Here is a 17,226-nt window from a genome sequence, read left to right as displayed (position 1 = left end):
TTCTTACTCATCACAGTGCTTGTAGCTGGGTTTTTTTGAGTTAAGCAATTCCGTGAGCAACTTCATTGAATATGATCAAATACAAATTCAAGCTAAAAGACTTCTTTCTTTGCCAATTGTTTTCCTAGTGCAGAAGAAAACTGACCTTTGGCTCAGTGACTGTAATCTCACAGACGACTTGTGCCTTTGTCAGACCTACAGCAGAAAATTATTTACCAATTCCATTTTTCACATACTGTTATGTGAGTTTCTAAGTAACTTGGGACTGAACTATACTTCTATATCTTAATCCTTAGAAGCATTCTCATTTATTTGAAAAGAATTTTCCCCTACCGAAGAGAATCTTCCAGAATCCATGAGGGAGACTATATAAGCATAAATATCAAACACAAAATACCCATGTTACCTAGTCAAGAGACAATACCACAAATTAAGATCTTACCCTTTGAATATATTAATTCAATGGCAGACTAAAACATACCATAAACATCTGAATGTCACATATAGTATCTGTATCATCTGCTTTCACAGGTTGAAAAGCAGCTGCTCAGCAACAGGTGAAAAACACCAGTTTACTTCATACTTTTGCTTGGGTTGTTGGTTTTTTTTTTGGTTTGGTTTGATTTTCTGTTTTGATTTTTGTTTGGGGGTTTTGTTGGTTTTGTTTGTTTGCAGTTTTGGGGAGAGGTTTTTCCATGGGTTTGGGGTTGGTTTTTTTGTTTGGTTTGGTTTGGTTTGGTTTGGGGGTTTTTGTAGTGGTGGGTTTGTTGTTTTTTGTTGTTGTTTGTTGGCATGTTGGTTGGGTTTTTTTGTCATTGTTTTTTGGTTTGGTTTTTTGCTCTTCCCAGAAGCCCAGCTTGAAATGCACCCATTCCAAAGAAGGCCTCTGTGAGCTCTTCTTGCTTCCTCAGTCACCCTCAACCTTATAAAACTCTTTCTGGAATACTGAATCAACCCACTAGCAAAAAAGCACTCATGGAAAAAAGAAAAAAAGCACTTTCCCTACTACAGTACACTCTATTCGCATAAGCCAAAGTGTTCTACGTGCAGCATTCACTCACCTTCTTTTTCTTTCTTTTCCTGGTTTTCTTCTGCTGCAGTTTTATCTGCCCTGAAAAAAATTCTTGCACTACTTAGTGAGAAATAAAGGAGTTCAAATTCCTAAGGGAAAAGATACAGAAGACGAGTGTCAGTGTATCACAAGAACGAACTGTAGACAGACATAAGCAGGATTTTTCAGAAGCCTTTTTCTAAAGCACCTAGATTTCAATATATAAATCACTTAAGTCCTTTTGAAAAAATCTTCCTCCATTCATTCTCACATGCATTTTACAAAGCAAATGTCAGCCACAAACTTTAAAGGGCAATTTAAGCAAAGCAGCATCAGTGCAATAAATCTGTCACTAATCCAATACAGCTGAAAATGAGGTTTGTGGCAGCAATGAGATTTTGGAGCAACTTGCCAATAATTTAAATGGCCACAAGCTTGATCAGTTTCTGAAGAAGGTTCAGTGATGTGGTTTTTTAACAGCAGAGGACCAAACATAGTGCAGACTCGTGGGAGTCATGAGGACACACAGGGCTTTATCTATGTCAACAACAGCCGTGCTTTTACAGAATCTAATCACGGGCTTTTACAAACAGCCAACTCCAGATCTGTGCCACAGCCTTCTCAAATCAAAAGGTCTGGGCAGGGGAGTGGTGGTAGGAAAAAACACCACGGGCGCAAGAGAGCACACATTTACACCACAGGTGAAATCTGAATTGCTATGCTTCAAAATTCAAATGCATCCCTCCTCTCTTTGACAGCTGCTGCACCATTCAACTCAGCAACTCAGAATCAACACCCAAGCAACTCTGAGGTTCACGGTATCATGTAAAGTCTTTGTTATAAAAAATTTAACCAAAAAGTTATTCTATTTAAACATTTAGGTTTTAGTTGCATTAGATTTCAAACTCCATGGGACAAAGACTTCAATCAACCCGGTCAAGTTCCTGACTTGCTCAAAAACTACTAACACGACATCCGCTTCAGATCATACACCTTGCGTCTTTATACTCCTTTTGCATTGTTGCTGTAGACAATGCTCTGTGATTTTTGCTCTTGATAAGCTCCAACAGCAAACACACCTGAATTGTCACAGTTAAGTGCAGAAATCAATACAGAACAGGCAACCAGACCCACACTATACCTGTAAACAAACTTCCAGTCGCTTGTGGGTAAGGTTCATAGTTTGTAGTAGTTTTTCATCTTGATTACTGGACTGCACATTCTGTTGCTTCGCTACTGCTCTTATTTCCTTCACGTACTTCTCTCTAACAGACTGGAACCAGTGCAGAGAATCAAACTCCTGGTACTGATCCAAAAGCTTCAGAATGTAAGCCACACCTATCGTCATTAAAAAACCACGTTACTGAAGTCAACATCCAATTTGTAAAATGTTTTATGAATGTCTTCAATGGATCTGCCTAAGTTGATAATTCCCACATAATTAAAATTTAAATTGCAATTAATTTACAATTAAATCTATCAGGAAAAATAATAAGAAGAAAAAGCTTCAATTTTTGAAAACCTCATAACTTATCCAAAGGCTTGCGTACCTTCTCATCTGCTGAGAGCCACAAGCTTTGAAAGAAATTCAGGAGCACCAACATATGACAAAACTGTCTGCTCCCATACTCACCTACTCTCTGCGCTTAGGCGATTCTGAATAAAAAAATAGCCCTCAAATCCATCGTACTGAAGCTAAGTCCACTCAAATTTATATTACAGAATTTTTAATTATTGGAACACACAAAATATAAACAAAACTTTTATTGCAAATACCCATTATGTTGGCTTACCCAAAGGCCAGGCAGCATGCTGGAACTTACCCATGGCAAACCCATCATCTGTGAAAGCTGCTCCACTTTTGTTTTTCTTGTTCAATTTCTCCTTGCAACTGATTGAATGCTCTACAAAGTTGAGAGTCTGAAAGAGTGAAAAGTTGTCTTGGAATCATCAAGAGAGAGATCAACAAATTTTAAAATGCACGCTCTTAGCTATGAACACAGTTCCATGCCCAAAACTATGCTAATTGTGTCTCCCATCATCAGGCATTTTTGTAGGAAAACTTGTCATTTTTCTAGATTTCTTGGGAAGAAAGTAAGTTAAGCTTTGGAAAACATTTGCATGGGCATAAGGAAAAAACCCAAAAAGTACACCCTTCGTCTTTGCAGTTCTTGTCATACTATTACTTTGCATTCTCTCGATGATAACTAGAGGCAAATATGTAAACAAGTAAAGCGTAATTAAAATTGCCTACGTTGCTGGAAAGCTTTAAAATATTAGTGTTTTAAAACTACAGACACGGAAATGTGTGTACATTTACAACTTCTCGAAAACCTGTGACACACTTTCAAATTTAACTGCACTGAAATGCCTTTTAAAAACTAAAATGGATGGTATATTCCTGAAACTGTATTTATCCGATAAAACACTCCCCAAATGGGAAGGACAATGAACAGAAGTATTTGTCAAAAGCCTTTACTCACCCTCACTTCTGTCACATACCTGTCCTCTCAAAGTCTTAAGTTTATGGCTTATCAGCACTCCAAAATTAGTTTCTAAACTGAGTTACACATAAACCTGTTTAGATCACTGAAGCCTTCAAACGGAACTGTTTCTAAATGCCCACAAAGCTGCACTCAAGTGCATATCACCTCAGTACAGTTGGACGCTTTCTAAACAAAACCCATTAGCAAAAGCCAGTCCAATCAGAACACAGAGGGCCACAATTTTACTGCATTGGAACATGACATTAAAAGAGCCTAAAAATACTTAATGTGAAGTAGAAAGAACACACACATCAGAGAGCTGAAGAACATAGTTTTAAACTTCCTTCATCCATGCTATTCCAAGTCCTCCTTTTTCATCTTGGCTCCTCCAAATTTGATCCAAATAGAAGTTTTGAAATTTACCTTTTGACTGCTAGTACACAATTTATGTAAATAAAGACTTAACATGGCTTTGGACAACTACCAACAAAGCCACATTCAAAACAATCCCACTCATAATCAGGAAAGAAAGTAGAATACTCTGGTCAATGGCCTAATACAAAATATTTAAACACAATCCTGTTCTGATACATTTGGTTAAAGTAAAAGCTGGTGCACACAATGCAAAAACTAACCAGTGGGGGAACAATTATATAGAAGTTCCGCAAATGCATGTTCTTTGGACTGCGGAATTCAGGAGCGAACACATCCACAAGCATTTTGAAGTACTCGGTTCCTTCTGCAAAGTTACGTGTGAGGTCACCAAGGACAGAGTCCAACTGCCTGCAAAGGATAAACAATGTGTTACCTGATTTCTGTTACAAGTTGCTTTGCTTACCCACCCTTTGTGGTAACAACACTCTCTTCACCCCTTGGCTATGCCTACAATCCAGTATTCAGACCAGAGTGTCCAAGATTACATCCTACCTCTACAGCCACTTTGAATCCTGTTTCTTTGTTTAATTTTCTCAAAAAATGTCTATGAATATAATACTTGCATCCTTCATTCCTAAGGCCCAGATCGTTCTAAATGTAGATGTCGGACACGTGGCGAAGAAAACTTGTTAGCCCTTAAATCACAAGGATTTTATCAAGAAACCAGGTTCTAACAGTCTATTAGTATAAAAGCCACTTCACATTTTTAAAGCAACTCCTCCTATTTTCTCTGCTTTTAAGAAGAGCTAATATTTTTACATAAAGTCAGTTGAACTTTTAACACATATACACACACAAAATGCAAAACCAGCTGCCTTTGTAACTTCAAAATTATAATTTTCCCATCCCTGTCCCAGATCTCAAAAGCATGAAGTTAGGGTACCTTGCTGCTTTTTGTGTCTCTTCTGAGAGTCCTTCTTCTTTCACCAGCTCTTCAAAGTTAACGATATCTTCCAGATCAGGAACAAACCTGAAAACTTACTGTTCATTAGGATTATGCTCACTGTCTACGTACACTGAAGTTTCTACCATAATTTATAATTTAGTGAATCTAGTCTTCTGGGCTCAAACTATTTGAAGTTACATCCTACCTGCCATGCCATTCTTATCCAGGCACTTCTAAACTCACACATTATTTGTCCTTCTATTTTTACCAGGCTACCATCTCCTCTCTCTAGCACTTGTTGCCCTTGGTAAGTGTAAGTGTAAGCTTACTATTACTTGCAAGAAAACCAACTACTTCTTTATGTGTAAAAGTCACTGTGTTTTAATGACCTTACATAAATACAGATAATCATCTATACAGCAAGAAGTATCAAAGAAATGTTTTTTCCAAGTTCTTCAAGGCTTTTAGTATTTTTCCTTAATGCACCCTCGAAGTGATTAACAGCAGGAATTACTGACTTAATGAAGGACTTACATGTACATTCTATTAACACTTCTGCAGCATTTTTCCATAGAATTTGTTTGATTTTTAGTGGTTTATGGCAATGATTGTACAGTTCTGAATTCCAGCACTGTTTTTGATAATTCCACTTCAAGAAAGGCATAAAAATTGGCCTTTTAAAAATTTATGGGGGATGGGTAAGAACCTGGGGAATATGAGCGTGAATAGGGAGCACAGGAATGAGAAGGAACAAACAGAAAACTGAAATATTTGTGGAAGTACCTAATTGCACTACTACAGCAGTGAAGTCCACCAGATCTTATCATTCGTACATAACCCATAGCGTTGCCTTTAAAAACAAGAAAACACAAGGAAGTAATTTATAATTACTTAAATATATACACTCTTCATAACTCCTATAAGCTTTAAATTGTAAATTAAAGTTGCCATATATCTCTGGCAAAGAAACTCTTCTAAAAGCCAAGTTTAAAAACTTATATTGAACACCGGTATAAGAAGTCTATGTAGAGAAATAAACTACAAATGCACCAACTGGCAAGGTTGTATTCACTTTCATGATAGCATAAGGGCCAAATAGTACAAACTCTTTCCACTGGGCACATTAAACGCTTGCAATTTCAGATCCATCCTGCACACCTACAGCATCAATGGCTGAAAATACCACTGTAATGCCATATGTCACTCAAAGTTACTTCAGCTGGATCTATGGCCATTTTCTGAAATAAATGAACTTAAAAGTACTATTTTTTTTACTGGGAAATATACTTAGTCTGGATAAAAGTCAGTTCCACAGCATAAAGAAGTTGTTAAAAGGGAACAGGCATCTATGCAAGCTGTAGCTATATTTTAAGTTAAGACATGCAAGGGCCATTTCTCTGTAATTAGATGAGAGTATTTATTTCACATGTGGTACAGGTGAAGTACTTCCCGTCTGACTGGAGTTAAATCCAGTTCTAGCCTGAGCTAAAAGTTCACAGTTAGAAGACTACAAAGACCTTTTCCATTTAATAACATTCAGGACATTGTCTCAGATAGCATTTCATACCAATTTGACTTATGAGTTGTCTGAACTGGTCAAGGTAGCTCTGGCCATCCGGGGTTATTCCAAGTTTTCTGATGCCACGGTTGAATTTATCTGCTCTTTCAAAGGGATACTAGAAGAATATTTTAGAATATTTTGTAAGAATAATTTGTAAGAATAATTTGTAAGAATAATTACCTACCCTTAAAACAACCTTTTTTTTCCATCATGTCAACACAATTCTATTTGCAATGTAATCCCTGCAGCTTCATTTTTTATGGATTGTACATCTGCCTGTCTATATTAGTTCACAAAAGTCATCTGGCTAAGTCACTTCTGCAAGCTGAGAAGTGAAATAGAATTGTTACTGTCAACTGGAAATTATTCCTAAAAGAAATAAGCACTTGACATACAAAGAAGTTGGCTGTCTATCTTACTAAATATATTGTCTCTCACATTCTTGAGAAATCAATTTTTCAGCATGAAAAAATCAGACCCTAGTTCCCAGATTACATGTTTACATCATTGCCGATTCAATTTGAATAATCTTATTATTCAAAACTGATAACAATTCTCAAGCATGATTTCGAACCTCCAACAGACTATGACTGAATCAAATCATCGTTTTCAGGTCACTGACACAATTTTAGCCAACTCCATACAGAACAGCCAGAATAAAACAAAGACATCCTGAAAACACTGCATTTTGTTAGAACAGAAGCTGTCACTTCATCTGGAGAGGCACGTTTAAATAATAAGAATGCTGTGGTTTGGTGCACCTTCAGTCACATGGAAATAATACTTCTTTTAGACAAGTTACTATCAATCCTTCAAAAATTACTCTACCTTGTGATCATTTTGATCCTTGACTTCCCTGAAGAACCTGATGTCTTTGATAAGCCTGGATTTGATATGTTCATCATACATGAATTGGCTAAAAATATAAAACTTTTTCCTTAAAAACTGGTAAGTGAAGTTTACCTAGAAAAATGTCAAATCAAGAGGGTTAACAAAGTAAAAAGCACATTTAGCAACCTGTATTCAGTAGATTCCTCAGTAACTTGTATTTATATGGAACTTTCTATTCAGTTTACTTCCATTTCTTATTCTCAGCTTAACTTTTTGATTTCATTGGTTTAAAAGAATAAAGAAAACCCTTCTCCTGGAAGGCCTACTCTCTTCCAGGAAGGAAACAGGGACCAAGGGACAAGTTAGCTATTTCAGTTGGATGACGTGCCCTACGCAGCCATTAGTTAATGTCTGGAAGATCCTCTAACTGTCCTATTGATGCAATACAAATATTTCAAGTTGAAAAGGGCAGACAAGCTCAACTTCCTCAGTCAAGTTGTGGAATCTGCATAACCTCCTCACACACTTTTTCACTTCCTCAAAGTTTGCTAAAACACACTCCCATGAGGCAGAAGCACACGTCCTGCACATCTCAATTACTTCTCATATCTGCAAAAACAACTCTATTCACAATTAGAAGTGAAAAAAATCTACATCACCAGGAAATAACATGAGTAACAACATTTTTTTGAGTGACTGAAGTTCCCATTCTCAGAAGAATAGTGCAAGGGAAGTTATTTTCAATAGTGAAAGAAATCATGAAAACCTTATTTTTCTAATAATTTCCACTTTTAAAGTAATGACTTGAGAGTGGGTTCATATTTCATCAAGTTTGTGTGGGGTTTTTTGTGTTTTGTTTGGGGTGTTTTTTTCTGGTTGACAGGGCCAGGAGAATGGGAAAAAGAAAGTAGCAAGTAATTAGAAAAAAAACCCTGAGCAGCAGATTGGAAAGCACCAACCCAAAAGTACCTTTGGCACCATATCCAAACCCAAGAACCACAGTGACAGATTCCTGCTGCAGTAGGCAAACCACATGAAGTGCCCTTGTTTACCTTGCAAAGAGGTAAACGCCTTTGACTGCTTAAAATGGCCACCTATACTACAGACATCACTAGAAGTGTTCCAGTATGAAATCAGTCTTCCAATAAATTATCAGAGATCTGTAGCTTTTATTTTACAAGCTGAAAAGCTGATTTTTCTTAAGTTTAACAATTATAAGATCAACTTAAAATGTTAACACTGCATTACTTCAGAATTTCCTTTATTAGACAGATACTTTTGCTGCAGTTAAGTGTGAATAAGCAGAAACTTAGAGTATGTTAATTTATGCAGGCAATTTAGAAATTAAAATATTCTGCTGTGCTACTTTGATAAGTATTATTTATCTTTATTGAAATTCAGAGTCCCAGCAGAATATCTGTATCTTGTTTGATGTGGGTTTAGATCTCTTCATTAACTTCTATGTAACAACTGGAAGTAGTATAAGTCCCAAGAGATTTTCTGATATGGATCTCTCTTAAAACTGGTTTGTTTTATTAATAAAGAACATTATTGTTGCATTATGAAAACTGCAAAACCAAATAAACCATTAGGAGATGCAAGAGTTTGGAGGCTCTGGTGTACTATTAAAAAAATACCCAACAACAGTGCAAAAAAAATACTCACTGTTGTGTTCATGATTCCTGTTCCATGAGTTCGAATCGAATTAGCAATGTGTCGGATATTGATGGTGTTCAAGTGCTTGTTATTACTTGTTCTTTCAATGAAGATCTGGGAGGCAGGGTGGGAGAAAAAAGAAGTTATTTACCCCAAAGTGACTCTGTGATAAGTTATCAATCTAGGTAGCCCGTACCCTATTTCTGAGAGCAGCTAATAACTGGTGGTTAGGGAAAGAATCAGGGAAATAGGGTCTGCATACAATAAACTTTATCTGTTAGGTTCTTCCAGTTTCTGCAAAGCAGAGACTAAACAAATGCAAGGTGGATGTTGCACCAAAACTCTCATATTTATTGAGGCTATATCCTATATTAATTGGACTAAACTCTTCCAGCACCTGTTTGTACTTTTGGCCCCACTACATACCATGGCAATGAGTTCCACCACTGAATTGTGTGCTACGAGAAAAAGTACTTCCTTCTCTTTAGGAAGCCGCTTATTTTCATAGTGGGCTCCTTGTTCCCACATTGTGAGAAACCACAAAGGGTTGTTCCCTGCATGTGTTCTCCATGTCATTCACTGCTCCATCTCTCTAATAACCCATTTTCAGATACCCTTTTTTCAAGTTGAAAAATCATGTACTTAGTACATCCTTATATAGCAGCCAATTATCCTTGCCGCCTTCTAGCGACAGTGGAATATTTGACATTGAGTGATCCTGCTGGCACACGGTACTCAAAATATGCTTAGAGAACATTCTCTGAGACCTGTCTACGGCATCCCCAAAGACACTTTTCTAGAGCAGCGATAGCTGTTTTATAGCTTGTTATTATAATGTTCAGTGTGGGTTTTTCTTACACATATACTACTCTGCACTTGTCAATCCCTTCAAATCAGAGCCAAATCCAGGAAAGAGTACAGAATATACCTTACCTGATTATTCAGATTGTAGAGGTAGCGGGATACAAACACATGAATATTTCTCATGATTTCCAAAACATCCAGACCCTGAAACAATATTATCTACTGAGAATTACAAATTAAAATAAAAATCTTGAAGAACTACTGGCATGCCTAACCACTAAGGTGCACAAAAACTATTGCTGTAGATACTTGAAAGCATTTTACAAAGCAATGTTTTCACTTTGCAAAATGAACAATTCTTGTTCAGTGTCTGTAAGATAATGCTCAGAGGAGAAAAAAGCAGCTCAGCTCACATTTTAAAACTTATACTTCTGCCTGTTTTTTCCAACTTCCCCTGAAAGTAAGAAACCCTCCAGTCCGCTGCACAAGCTCGAATTAAAAATTTGGCTGTTCTCTGATTCTATAAAATGGAATCTTGCCTTAGAGATTTCTACAGACACATAGATTTCTACAGGGACACAAGCAACTAGCTGCTTTTGCCCAACCTGACTAGAACACTGAAGTTTTATATTTCTAGGTTTTACAATTGTTTTGCTTGAAAGGGTCCCTTTAGTATCATTGTGCATAGAGAGGATGTTATTTAAACTCCTTGGCACAACTGAGTGTATAGATTATCAGGGCTGGGGGAGAAGGGAGTGTGGAGTATCTTTGTTTGAGGTAAAGCTAATACCAGAATGAATATTATTAAGCCAACATTGTTAAATGGTTTAATTATTTATAACAACGTGATAGCCAAATATTGTAACACAAAGCCAAGGCCAGAAACAAAAACTAATCCTCAGCACTTTCATACCAAGAAGCAGCTAGAGTTCTTAGCTCTATGCCTTCTTTCAACTTAGGAAGACAAAGCCATTGTGAACAACAGAAAAAAGAGGCTGCATTTCTAATGCCTTTACCAATGTGCTAACCTAAAAGAGGGAATGAAGCTAACTGCCAAAAATATCCAAGATACTAAAACTCCTGAAATGAAGTCTTCAGAAACATGCAAGTTGCCTTTCTTTTGCACCAACCATGTAACAATGAATACCTTCACCATTAACTTGATGAAACTACAGCTTTATGTGTAACCATGTTTGGTGCTTTCTAGGAGGCTCTCAGTCACTCTTCTATCAAGCTAAGTACAAATGTCCTCCATGTCCAGCCTGTGAAACAGTGATGATGACTAAGCAGATCCTGCTGAGAAGCAAGCAATAAACCAGAGAAGAGATCCACCATTCAAAGGTCATTCCAGACTTGTGACCGTTGTATTCCAGATATATTGCTTGCCAAATTGCTGATACTGAATTTTTGAGAAGACATTCCCTGACTTTGTATCCCTGATTTTAATAAATCTTACATTAAAAAATAAATGATACCACACAAGTCCAACACGAAATTAAATGATATCAGTGTTACCTCAAAAAGTAGGTAAAAGTTGTGTCTCAGTAGTCAACAAGAAGCTAAAGGCCACTTCTTCCAAACAGTTCTCTACTCTTGGGTACTTTCATTTCAACAACTCAGTCCTTTGAATAGCTAGCGAGTAATACAATGTAACAGAACAAATTATATTTGTATCCTGCAGGCACTGTACCTGTTCCAGAGTCTGGCTGGGAAGATGTGCTTCAGTCATACTTAAACCATAGCGCTGAGTTGCTAGGTTTCTCATTTCACTGTAGGTGGCCCAGTCATGAAGAGCTACAGTTGTTAAGTTGTAGAAGGTCTTGTCCAAATAGTGGGTTACATAAGCTGTAAACACATAAAAGGATGAACTAAAATGATGCTACCCATCTAGTTAGAGAAGCACAGAAAAAAAAAATTAAAAGATATACTAAGCCAAAGTGTAACAGAGATGAAAGAAATGGAATCAAGAAAACTTATAACTCCTCACCTTTTATGTCAATGAATCGATTGAAAAAACGTATTGGGTTCAGAAAGAAGAAGTGAGCTAGATCCTTCATACCAACTCTGAAGGGGTTTCTGTCATCCAGCTTTAGGTGTGTATGAACTGATAAGCGCAGGTCCTTTTCTATCTCTTTACATAATTTGTCCAGCAAGTGCTATACAGGGAAGTTTTAAAAAAAATCAGTCATGTTCGGTGTCCAGTTACGATACTTTGTTAGCAAAACTAACATCTCTCTTTGGAGATACGTGAAAGACTCATTAAACTAGTGAAGACAGGCTTATTTTGGCGGGGTCACACAAGTCAAAGCAAATCAATACTTGGGAACCAGAAGGATACTTAATGCCTGTGTTCTTGCTTTAGTACACAATAGCAAGAAAAAGCTCCACAGCTGAAAAGGTCTAGGGTTTAGCCGCCTAATGCCATTCTGCACATGATTAAAACTTCCACATAGGAGTTTTACACAATTTAAACTTCAGTATTCTCACTTCTTATCTTAAGGTGAACGAGGCTTAGGGCTATCTACCTAGATAATAGTAAGACCTAACTCAGTGAGGAAGAGTCTGGCAATAAGCAACTTGGCCTAATTTTCTGCAGAATACCTAATGTTTGGCTTTGAACTAGTCAAACAAAGAGTGGTTCAAAGGTTAAAATGTAGAACTTGGGAAATCTGAATTCACATTTTCTCTCTGTCAAGAATCCTTCATAATTTTAGATAATAACTGACTAAAGAAGCCGCCTACATTTACAGAGCCTTCATTACTAAGCACTATGCATACATACTAAGAGCAGCAGTACTTATTTTAGGCATTCATACAACCAGAAGCTAATCTGACAAAAAGCACTCCTCTGTCTGCATAGCTAAATCTGTAACTGAGGTTTTGCCAATTTAAGTAATTTGGAGTGCATTATTTTCATGTTCCCAGCCAACACAGATACTATTAATAGGTCTCAAATGACCCAAATCCTCAGGGAACACTTTCTTATTTATTAAAATACTTCACACCAATCTCAAAGGTCTCTCTCTCTCTCTGTTATATAGGTCTCTTTTATAGATCATATCAGGTTTGGTACAATTAATACTGCCCTATAAGATACTCCAAGCCTTGCTTCTAATTTCCATTCACAACAAACTACCTCATTGAGCACTTCCATGATTTCTTTGTCATAGCATTCCAGAAGCACTTCGTAAGACTCCAAGTGTCTTGCATGCATCATAGCAGGTACACAGTCCCGTAGTGCACTAAACATATACTGAAAAAAGAAACTATTATGCTTACCAAACAGATTGACAGACATGTCAACAGCATCTCAAAGAGTGTTCAAAGCTAACAAACAAATCAAAATCACTAGAGTCTTCCCATTTCTATTAAAAATAGACTTCATAAGCCCTACTGAAGTTTCCTGTCCTTAACGTGTTCATCTGAAGTATTTAGTTGCTACTAATCAGTTTGCCGAAAGGTCATAATCATTATCTATTTCACCTGAAATTATCTGCACTATAATCATTTTAGTTCTGTAATTGACCATGGCATGCACAATACTGGAACAGATGATTGACTTTTATCAGGATTAGCATGCCAAAGCATGATTCGCTTCTGCAGCAAATAACTTGATACTTCACAGAGGGGAGGAGAGATGAGGAGTAGAAAAAGCTAGAGGAGAGCTATCCCACACAGCATCACTGAACACAATGATATGTGCTCTAGAAATAGATAATCACAATGTGGAATGAAAGCTTTTAGTGTTCAAGTCTAGCAAAAGGTGTTCATTTCAAATTAGAATGAATGAAGAGAGGGACAGACAAACACACAGAGATCCTGAGTCAACAACAGTAACATGAGATTTTTAGAGCAATCTAACAGATATACTTTAATCAGATTTAGAACAAAGATTACTTTTATATCCTCTACATTGAGAAGAAATTTCTAACTTGGTAGTAACTCCTGTCTGGGTTTTACTTCCCTCCCCACACCCCCAGTCTTTTCCTTAATAGTTTCAGTGTAAGCTTTACCATCTTCCCCTCTGTATCCCTCCTACTACAGCAGCTTGTTAAACTAAGTTACTAACATTATTACTTACATGTAGCCTAGCAGAATCAACTGCATTTTCATACACATCATCTAAATAGATTGGAAAGACTGCTCGATGCCAGTATAAGAAACAACAGTCACATTGTGCTCGAACTCTAGAATACAAGGTTACTTATTAGACATAGAATTGGAAGAAGCCATTCTTTTAACAGTGGTATCTATTTTAGTGTGTTTCAACTAAAACTAACTGCTTTTAAAGCTTAAATTTTACATTTTTAATTTAATGTTCCAGGTGTATTCTCCTTCAAAAGAAAGTTATTTAATCAAGAATTTTATTTCTTTTATTTATACATACAAGGTACATTTTAGAAAAAAGGTTTACTCAATCTCAGTAAGAATTAAACCTTAGATTACCGCAAAATCTTAAATATTTTCTTATTGCATGCAAGTAGCAGCCTAGAGGTCAAACATACATTCTAAATTTCTCCTATAAGTCAAAAAAAGAGAAACAGACCTTTCTTGATATAAACTGTGTACAACACTTATTCCAGGAATTTATACCATGAGTCATGCACTGAAAGTGTTTGTCTCTCTCCATAAGGTATGTGTGGAACCCAGATATGCACCTGGCTCTCAGGTGGCCAACATGATGTAACCTGAGTGTGCACTGAAAATCCAGCAACGGTAAAGCATGGTGTCACGTGTGAACTAACAACCTCATCTCCCAAACAGATTGGTATTAACCCGTAACTTTGGGGTTTGGGTTAAGAGGAAGACTTCGACTTAACATAAAGCCAAGCTACCCAAGAAACTGATGGAATTTCTACACCATCAGAGAAACAGATTACCTAATTGGCAACAGCTAGGTAAAATATGACTTGTCTGAAGACCTGAGAGCTTCAGGCTTAGCTCTGGAATTCTTTCTGTCCACCCCTAGTCTACAATACATGCAAAAATCACCACCAGCATGCAGCTACCAGATATTGCAATTTGCACACTGAAGAATCCAGTTCCCCCAGTGACACACTACACAGCCTTCTATGTAACACATGCCACCACTTACCGCTCTATAAGTTCACTGATCAAGTCCAGTTTTTTCAGAACTAACTGAAGTGGAATGAGTTCTTCATCTTTAAAAGTTTTCTGTGCAAATGAAGGAAAAAAAAAAAAAAAAAAAAGGAAAAAAGACTGTATTTATTCATAAGATATTACACCAAACAAGCAAAGGTCTGGAACAGTCACGGCACTTACCATCTGTGTTCCAACGCTCAGTGCAAGGGAAACAATCAGTCGCCTCTGTTTTGTACTTGGCCCATTGAGGGTGTTCTCAGCCAACACCAAAGCAGAGAGGACATCCAGGCGTTGCTCACTGTACTTTTTATCAGAAATTACTCTTTTCTTGATGACAGAAAAAGAAATTCAGAGAAATGTTACTTAAGCCCAAAAGCAATAGCTTACCTCTTCTTCCTAAAGCTTATGGACTTGCCATAAATTGATTATTTCTGCAAACAAAATATGTTTTGTGAACAGAGCTAACTGAATCCAGACTGGTTTTGTCAATTCAGTGGTATTAACCTATCTATACACTATAAATTATTTTTAATCAGTGGCTCCCTGTTGTTGGTAACAAAATCCAGTTTACAGCTGAACAGCCAACAGATGTATAAACACAGTAGACAATGACAACTTGCAATTTTCTATACATTCAAATTTATCAGACAGATTAAGTGCAAAAACATTTGCATGAACAAATGAGGGGAACCAAGTCTTCTAGCTTTGAAGTTGAATTCACAGACGTATTTGTAAGTAGCAGCATAACTCGGAAGAGGTACAGTTTCCTGAAAGACTTGAAGAAAACCACTTCTGATTCTAATATGTTCATTGTAAAGCTCCAAACTTTACATGCTAAAGCTGTGTTAGGTATATGCCTTAGACTTTACACCACTTCGAAACAAAGTAGAGCAGATAATAAAAGATTAGTACTAATGTATCTACTAGCATTTGTGTTTTACATGTTTTCTGAGCAGTAGTTGAAGTATCAAGAATTGTTCACAGATGTGTTCCCTTTTATATCCATTGCTAGACAAGTCTCAGCAAATTTCTATGCATTTAGAAATAATTTGTAATGTAATTACACATATCATTTGAAAAGGTTATGAAAGTTATCTACTTACATGTGAACCATTTGTTTGAAGACTTCTTCAGTTCATGCTACTCCTGATACATATATATATACATACATATATATACACACACACACACATATATATACACACTCCTGATACATATAAATATATGTATCAGCTTTTTAGAAGTATTGGGTTTTTTTTTTTGCTTATGCTGGAATATATGGAGATGCCAGATACACAATTTCAGATTACAGGCAAATTTCAAATACATCAAACGAGCTTCCAAAATACAAAAGTTTACTGTTAAAATTGTAAGCCATTTATGTCAGTATGATCTAATCAAAGAAAAAAAAAATAGCTGCAAAATAGTGAATTTATGCCCATACTAGATTCCCATAAGCCATCATGCATTAACCCCTGTTATTTTGCTAAGCAGATAAAGATTTTTAAAAGTTACAGCCTGTTTGCTTAGATCTATAACAGATTGTTTGAAGAATGTGCTTCAGAAAAGACATAAGAAAAGGTCAGTTCAGGAAAATCACTAGAAATAAAAACTAAAAAGAACAAGAGAGGAACAGACAAGAGATGCAGTAGTTTAGAGGAAGAAAAGACCTGTCCTTGATCAAAAATAGCCATCTATGCTGTACAGTTTCTAGGGCAAAGCTCTAACCTACTAGAAAACATATATGTCTGTCCATTACGATAAAGCAACGCTACAGACTTTGCAAAAGTAGGAAATAAAAAATTAAGATGTTTTTTAAACACTTAGCTGGGAAGATTAATTATTAGAACTTAGATTACATACCTTGGCTATTGAAATAGAGTGAAGAGCTTGATATTGCAGATGCTGAGCGATGTGCGTCACAGAATCTGCCACAACCATACTTCTTCGGTAAAACATGTGTTCTATTGCCTGAAGTCAAAGCCAAAACACAACAGTTCACGCAGTTACCAAAACTGTTGCCATTAGAATTTGGCATTATGCTGGTGGACTCATCCACACTGCAAATACAGATCCTTTCCACTTTGTAATGTACTGTTGGTAGCAGTTGCAAACAACCCTCAGAAACTGAGAAAAATCAAATCATTCAGGAGTCTATATATACTGGGAGCCATCCAGCTGGAAAGCAGCTCGGCAGAAAAGGACCTGTGGGTCCTGGTGGACACTAAGTTGGACATGAGCCACCAGTGTGCCTTTGCTGCAAAGAAGGCTGATGGCTGCTTTAGACATAGTGTTGCCGGCAGGTCAAGGGAAGTGACTCTTCCCCTCTACTCAGCACTGGTGAGGCCACACCTGGAGTATAAAGTCCAATTCTGGGCTTCTCAGTGCAAGATAGACATTAACATATTGAAGA

At 36.8% G+C, this 17,226-nt stretch overlaps 1 protein-coding gene across 2 annotated transcripts in view; it reads right to left on the bottom strand.

Annotated features, from left to right (window-relative positions):
- Positions 1-17,226, bottom strand: part of WASHC4 (WASH complex subunit 4) — a 43,339-nt gene that overhangs the window by 3,642 nt on the left and 22,471 nt on the right. For both annotated transcript variants that reach the window (XM_065038988.1, XM_065038997.1), the window contains exons 16-32: positions 16,677-16,784; positions 14,994-15,140; positions 14,806-14,885; positions 13,792-13,897; positions 12,847-12,963; positions 11,698-11,866; positions 11,401-11,555; positions 9,840-9,914; positions 8,916-9,020; positions 7,248-7,382; positions 6,426-6,534; positions 5,642-5,708; positions 4,856-4,942; positions 4,173-4,320; positions 2,875-2,971; positions 2,193-2,389; positions 1,062-1,161 (exon numbers count right to left, since the gene is read on the bottom strand). In XM_065038988.1, the coding sequence (XP_064895060.1) occupies positions 1,062-1,161; positions 2,193-2,389; positions 2,875-2,971; positions 4,173-4,320; positions 4,856-4,942; positions 5,642-5,708; positions 6,426-6,534; positions 7,248-7,382; positions 8,916-9,020; positions 9,840-9,914; positions 11,401-11,555; positions 11,698-11,866; positions 12,847-12,963; positions 13,792-13,897; positions 14,806-14,885; positions 14,994-15,140; positions 16,677-16,784 (2,002 nt within the window). The remainder of the gene's footprint in view (positions 1-1,061; positions 1,162-2,192; positions 2,390-2,874; positions 2,972-4,172; positions 4,321-4,855; positions 4,943-5,641; positions 5,709-6,425; positions 6,535-7,247; positions 7,383-8,915; positions 9,021-9,839; positions 9,915-11,400; positions 11,556-11,697; positions 11,867-12,846; positions 12,964-13,791; positions 13,898-14,805; positions 14,886-14,993; positions 15,141-16,676; positions 16,785-17,226) is intronic.

The sequence above is a fragment of the Columba livia genome, chromosome 1, assembly GCF_036013475.1.
Source record: "Columba livia isolate bColLiv1 breed racing homer chromosome 1, bColLiv1.pat.W.v2, whole genome shotgun sequence".
Lineage (NCBI taxonomy): Eukaryota > Metazoa > Chordata > Aves > Columbiformes > Columbidae > Columba > Columba livia.
The sequence above is the reverse complement of the archived record's forward strand: the minus strand, read 5'-3'. Positions and strand labels throughout refer to the sequence as shown.